This window comes from Alexandromys fortis, unplaced genomic scaffold (assembly GCF_014885135.2).
Source record: "Alexandromys fortis isolate MF-2015 unplaced genomic scaffold, M_Fortis_MF-2015_v1.1 scaffold_217, whole genome shotgun sequence".
Lineage (NCBI taxonomy): Eukaryota > Metazoa > Chordata > Mammalia > Rodentia > Cricetidae > Alexandromys > Alexandromys fortis.
The window spans coordinates 369,473-376,451 of record NW_026068098.1 but is presented as its reverse complement, the minus strand read 5'-3'; the positions used below and the strand labels follow the sequence as shown (position 1 = coordinate 376,451).

At 53.8% G+C, this 6,979-nt stretch overlaps 1 protein-coding gene across 4 annotated transcripts in view; it reads left to right on the top strand.

Annotated features, from left to right (window-relative positions):
• The first annotated feature begins 540 nt into the window (after window positions 1–540).
• Smarcd3 (SWI/SNF related, matrix associated, actin dependent regulator of chromatin, subfamily d, member 3) overlaps window positions 541–6,979 on the top strand; it is a 44,137-nt gene continuing 37,698 nt past the window's right edge. The window contains exons 1-2 of one of the 4 annotated variants that reach the window (XM_050123699.1): window positions 541–662; window positions 2,327–2,467. In XM_050123699.1, coding sequence (XP_049979656.1) covers window positions 2,429–2,467 — 39 coding nt within the window. In that variant the 5' untranslated portion in view covers window positions 541–662; window positions 2,327–2,428. Of the gene's footprint in view, window positions 663–1,039; window positions 2,468–6,979 lie in introns of those variants that run through there. The other 3 variants (XM_050123695.1, XM_050123694.1, XM_050123696.1) reach the window with 3 other exon arrangements.

Genomic DNA, 6,979 nt, shown 5'->3' with positions numbered 1-6,979 from the left:
ACATGGTCAGATAGTCTTCTAGTTGGGGTCTAGTGATCGGAGGTGGGACTCTAAGAAGACCTCACAGGTGACCAGAGCCAGGCTTGCCTGGGCCTATGCTCTGAGAGGCCTTCTTGAGGTCTGTGTCAACTAGCCAAACTCCACCAGAGATCTCAATTGGGTCTCAAATGCTGCAAGGGTACCAAAGCCTTTCCTCCCAGGGTGTGCACGGAGACACTACGTTAGGGAAGGGAATTTCCTTGCTAGGTACCATCTGCAGCACTTAGGATGCTCCCATTGTGTGTGAACACACAACTGTGTGTATAGCCTCATAGAGTGGAGGGTTAGTGTGGAGCGGTGAGAAGCCATACCGAGGATTTTGAGCATATTGTGAAAGATGGGTGCGCAGGGGCATTTGCAAGATATCTGTGCAAGTTCACCACGGGTGGGTCTAGGTCTGGCAAGGGGTCAGTCGCAGGACTCAGAGCAGAAAACTACACGCACTGTTGGATAGGGCAAAGCTTCTTACTCCGATCCCTAACTCATTATTAAGTGCCTAGCTCTTTACAGACGCTCCCTGCACCTCCCCCGCTCCAGGCTGCAGCAGCGCAGGCGCCAAGAGGAGCGGAGCTCGGAGCGGAGGGCGGGCAGCCGCGCTCCGGGCCGGGGTCCCGAGGGAGCAGGTGAGCGACCCGCACCGCGCGGCCCCCACGGCCCTAGGCAAACACGCCGCACAGCCGCGCTGCGCCAGCGCCCCCGCCTTCCCTGCTGGCAGTGCTGTCTTGCCACTGCTGGCATCCCCCTCCTCCCTCTGCCTGGCATCCCTTCTCTTCCCTGCCTGGCATCCCTCCTTCTGCTCCCTGGCATCTCTCCTCCCCTTTGCCTGGCATCCCTCTTCCTCCTGCCTGGCATTCCTTTCCCTCTCTCTGCCTGGCATTCCTTTCCCTCCCTCTACCTGGCATCCCTCCTCCCTCTTCCTGGCATCCCTCCTCCCCACCTGGCATCCTTCCCTTTGCCTGGCATCCCCTTCCTCTACCCACCTGTCATTCCCTGCTTTCCCTTGCTTGGTATCTTCCCTTTACCTGGCCAGTCTCCTCCTCCCTATCTGGCATCCCCCTTCTTCCTTGCTGTCATTGTCCCTCTTCCCTGGTGTTGCCCACCCTCTGCCTGGCACTCTCACTGACCTAGAACCTCTGTCTCTTACCCCTTCTAGCCGACTCCATTCAGCCCCATCTCTGACACCTCATCCCTACCTAATACCCTCTCTTCTCACCCCTACTTTGAACCTTCCCACCCTCCTTCCACCTGCATCCCCTCCCCCTGTCCTTGTCTGGCACCCTGCTGCCTGGCACCTTCCCTTCCCTGTCTGGCACCACCCTCCTTCTCACTGCCTGGCACCTCCCTCTTGCCTAGCACTTTCTCCACCTGCTCCTCCTGGCAGCCTTCTCCCACTTGCCCTATCTGGCATCCTCTCCCTCCTTCCCTACCTGGCACCTTCCTTCCTGCCCACTGCCTGGCATCTTCACAGACTCCACTTGCTACCCCCCTCCATGGACAGTCCTCTCCCATTCAAGTTATCTCTCTGTCCTCACGGCCTGCGGACTCCCGTCCCCGGCCTCAGACTTTACCCCCTTTCCTGTTCACGCACATCTCCCTCAGACCCTCTTGGCTCTCCTGTCACACGCCCCACATCCCACCTCAGCATCCTCAGCTGGGTCCCACTCCATCTTCCACGCTTGGCCAGTGAATCTCTGCCCATAGGCTCTGCATGTTCCTGAACCGGACCACTCTCAAACCTGTCCTCCCATCCCACCCTACGGCACTTTATGCTCTTGCTCCAAGCCTGAGGCCTTTCTGCTCTTCCCAGGAGGGAAAGGCCACTGGATCTGGGGTGAACCCAGAAGGCAGTGCGTACAGGAGAGCCGGGAGCCGGGAGCCGTTGTTGGTTTCGTGCAGGTGACCACCTACCTGCCCATCAGGGGCTGCCTTTGATGCTAGGTGTAATCCTGATTAGAAGGTCTCTTTTAGCCTCAAATTTCCATTCACACCCCTAAGACCTGGTGGAGACAGGTCAGCTCAAGGCTGAAGTTCTCTGTTCTGGGCCCTCATCCATTTGCATCAGGCACACACGGTTCCTACTTATGTTCTTCCTTGAGTTCCCTGGCCTCGGTTGGCTTGTGCTGGCCCCAGGACGTGGCCCCTTCTGCACAATTTCCCAGATTCTTCCTCAGACCGCCTGACCTCCTTTGAAAGGAGGCCTGGAACCTAGCCTCCCTCCAAGGCCCTTTGGAGCCTGCCCTAGGGGCTCTGGGCCCAGGCCACGCCTCCCACAGCCCTCTCCTTTCAGATCCTCCTCAGCATGGCCCTTGGTGCTACAGGCGTGGCAGGCTCTGGGCCGGGGCACCAAAGGGGCACTGGATGACTGCCCAGTTGCAGGACCCTGCCATCTATGACTCCAGGTCTTCAGCACCTACCCACCGTGGTACAGGTAGGTGCTTCCTTCTCCGCCAGTCTAGGAGCAGGAGCTTTGGCCAAAGTCTGCCAGCTCTGGGCTCTGACCATGCCTTGCTCCCCACCCCCAGCCGTCTTCCCACCTCCCCACTGGTCCCAAGTGTCCACACAGACCTCTATGCATCCCTCCCAGCTTGGGGCACTCTCCTGAACCTAACCTGATGACACCTGTCATTTAGTGCCTTCCGCCACACCTGTGCTACCTCTTATAAGTGTCCCCTCATCTCCCTAGGAGTCCCTAGGCCCTGCCTCTCAAAGCCACTCTGATCCAGGAATAAGTTAATCTGCAGCCAAGCTCCTATGAAAAGGGTTTATGGATCTGATTTCTTCTGACTCCTCACTATTCACAGACCCCTGGATGCATGACATCTCTCTGGTCACACAAACGCCTCCTGGTGATCCCATGCCTCCCTCCCCATGATCCCTATTGTCTGGGAGGAGTCTGCAGGTCCCTGACACATCTTTGGCTCAGCAAGCTACACACAGGCTAAACAGACTTCTCAGAGCCCCACAGAGGCCCCAGACGGGGTTGTTCACAGGGAAAGGGGTGCTGGTGGCTCTTCTGCGCCTCCATTCGGGCTTCAAGCTTGGATGTACTGTCATGCTGCTACACAGGAGCTGGACCCTCCTTGCCCTAGAAGAGGAACGTGGTTTTGGGCAGTCCCACACCAGTTCCAGCTTGTCTAGAGGGACATGCGAGGGTGTAGGAGAGAAAAGCCACTTTTCAAGAACCTTGCTGGATAGGGAAGGGGCTGAAAGAAGTGTCACAGGTGGTGTGGGCCTCTGAGGAGGGACCTCAGGAGAGCCCTGAATGGATGCAGCTTGAAGTGATTCTTGGAAGATAGTGCTTCAGAAGGCCTCACAATGGGAGCATATGTGGGCAGTGAGGCCTCTCTCACTGCCCTTCTTTCTTGGGGTGGAATAAGAGGAAGCCGTGGGCCAGTTGCTGTTCCTAACATCTACCTCCAACACACACACACACACACACACACACACACACACACACACACACACACACACACACCTGGGCTCAGCTCAGGGGAAAACGATCTAGGGCTTTGCCTGCTGAGTAAGTCCAGCCTGCCTCAGAGTGGAAGAGCCACATGGTAGCTGTGAGCAACTCACCTGGTACCCATAGCCCTGAAATGGGCATGCGTGGTATGGGCACGCCCACTCCCACACTGGGAGTCTCAGACTTCAGCTACCCTTTGGAAAGTCAGGACTCCTACCTCCTTCCTTACAGCCTCATCAGCACCTCCGGTGACAAGGGACCTCCTCCTAAGTCTATGAGGACTGCAAATGGGTTTGCAGGTGGATCCGCAGCCCTGTCTTGGAGCAAACCCAGGCTCCACATCTGAAAGTTCTAGTTAGTCAGAGGAGACTGCACTGAAGGTTGGGGGTGGGGAGGACACTGCTGAGGTCTTTGGCAGGTACACAGAAGCTGTCCCTCCTGTGATAAGCTTCATTAAGCGCAGCTCATTTGGGGTGTACTGAATTAAGCCTCCAGGGGCTCTCAGCAGCCACAGGTGGCTACCTGGAAGACATGATATCACTGTAGGGCTCAGCAGTGGAGGGAGAAGGAAGCTGAGAGGACTGGGGCTTGGGGCAGTGATAACTGGACCCTGGGTCACTAGATGATTCCTGCCCCAGCACACTCACACCCCACCCCCACCTGCCAGAGATGAGTTAGCAAAGTATGGGGCTTGTTTGGTATTTGGCTTGAGAGTCACATGAACATGAAACCAACCCTTATGTGTCTTGGTGGCAGGCTTTTGCTGGCCAGGGCACGGGTACAGGCATTTGGATGCTCACAAGCCCCTCTGTGTATCATTGGTGGGCTATAGAGTGGATGGGTATGCAGCTGCTGCAGGCCGCTGGCCCCCAAGGACTTGGTGTGTCATTGCAAGTGTTAGTGAGATTTAAGTGGCAAAGGTAATGAGTTGAAGGTGTCACTGGGATGTGGGCTCAGAGCTTTGGTGGGATTCTAAAGTCTCAGGAATAAACACAGGAGCCAACCTGAGACTCCTGTTTGCCGGCTGCTGGTAGACACTAAGCCTAGAAACATCTTCTAGGGACTGTGGCTCTTGTCCCCAATACCCTTTAATGGTGAGTGATATGGGAATTCTGGGAAACTCACAAGGGACCTCGTGGGAGAGCTGCTGCTCACTTGAGCTGTATTACCATTTGGGATGATGCACACTCTGTTACCTTCTTTCCCAGCTGTGAAACCAGTTTCCTTGTGCCCTAGACTTACTTCTGGGGAATTTGAGAATGTGCCTCCTGAGCATGGTTCTGCACATGCCCTTTACCGGAATTTACAAACTTGGATCAACTCCCAATCGCACCATTTCTCCAGACTCAAGAACATTCTGGGGCCCGGAGGGAGGAACAGTGTGCTCCCAGCGAGGGTAGAGAAGCAGAGAGAAGGTGCCACAGGCAGATGTACTTTCGCTCTCCTGTGTTCCAGTTGGGGACCTTGCAAAGTCAATGATGCAGAGAAAATTGGGACTGAAGGTGAATGGAGAGGGAAAGGCTTGTGGCCCAGGGTGAAGCTAGTGTAAGCACAAACCCCTGTACGTGAACCTTCTCATCCTTCCTTAAGCTAAGGATCAAGTCACTGTTATTCTGGCCTGTCTCTTGTTGGGTTATATAATGAACATAGTCTAACAAAGCTGAGCAGTCTTCAACAGTGTCCTAGCAGTTTCCCCGGGCTGGGGTGTGGACAGGGTGTCATGCTCTCTGGCCATATAGATCTTTATGCAGCATGCCTAACCCGAAGATACAAGTTAGGGTGACGAAGGGCTAGAGAGATGGCTCAGAGGATAAGAACACTTGTTGCTTTTGCAGAGGACCCAGGTTCAGTTCTGGGACTCCAGTTCTAAGAGATCCACTGCCTTCTTCTGACCTCCACCTATACTAGACATGCATGTGGTGCACATATATATATATATATGCATGGAGGCAAAAACTGTGTACAACATTAGAATCAAATCATTTGTTTTAATGTAGAGCAACTAGCAGAAGAGGTTGCTACTTTCAAGAAGTAATTGTTACGCTAATATTTGTGAGTATATATTAATATTGTGATCCAATGCATCTGATACACATTGTGCAGAGGAAGGTTAGTCTAAAGCTGGCTCCAGAGTCACAGCCTCCTGGTTGGGGTGCGACAGTGTTATAGAGGATAAAGGATGTCAAGTGTCTAGCAGATAAGTTGAGGCACAAGGAGGACCAGGCAGTCACACTCCTTCCCTATAGAACCCAAACCCTCTAAGACCCAGAGTCCAGGGACTCACTAACTGAGAGAAGCTAGACAAATGGAGGGGGCTGGTCGAGTGTGGAAGGCCACCTTTCCCTGACTGAGGCTCAGGGCCCTGGAGCGTGGACACAGGAGCAAACAACCTGTCCTCTATGGGTTCCTCAAAAGAGCAGGGCTGGCCGCAGGGAAAGTCGCCTTGACATCCCCCCTGATGACCTCCTTATCAGATAGGGAAGAGAGGTGAAGGGAAGGGTGGACGTGTTAATCCAGGGTCATCTCCTGAGGAGAAGGTGGAAATTCCCTTGTACACCAGTGATATCAGTGTTTAAATCCAATCCTGGGAATGACCTTTGCCACACCACCCCCTTCCTTATCTGTCCTTCAGGACAGTCACCGCGCTCTCTTATTGGCTTTAATTTTTTAGATTTATTTATTTTTATGTGTATGAGTGTTCCGCTTATATGTATGTATGATGCATGCATGTATGTATGTATGTATGTATGTATGTATGTGTACTCTGTGCATGCCTGATACACACAGAGACCAAGAGTTCATTGGAGCCCCAGAAACTGGAGTTATAGATGGTTGTGAACCTCCAGGTGGACATGGTGAACCCCGATCTTCCTCAAGAGTGGTAACTGCCGAGCCGTCTCTCTAGTCCCCTTCACTGGCTTCTGTTTTCCACTTACCTCCCCATTCCATCTACTTCTTTCTTCCCCTTGAGACAGGGTCTCATACAGCCCGGGATGACCTCATATTTGCAGTCCTTGCTATTCCTTCTGCCTCCATGGTCTTCCTCGACCCCCTGCCCTGGTCAGTTGCATTCAGTCACATGTCACTCCGAGAGAGACTTACTCCCATCCCTGGTTAGAAGTGAGATCCCACTTAAGTCTCACAGCACCTACTAAAATTTAAATATTTAACAGTAGTGTTCCTTAAAGATATGATCTCCAGTGCACATTTGCCGTGTTTTTTTTTCTTCAGTTCCCCCCTCCCCCGTAACCCACACTTTATCACCATCCTGGTCTCACCCAGACTCTTCTGAAGAAAACCCAAAGGCTGGGGGTGCGGCTCAGTGCTGAGCTCGCCTTAGCTTGGGTGTTTTCCTGCATAGTAGGGAAAGTATCCCTGGCCTGAGGAGCAGAAGAGCGGGACCGTAGCGGGTGAGGGCGAGGAGCCTTTACTCGGGTACAGCTGGCCTCACAGTGGCTCTGCCACCCCACTGCCCAT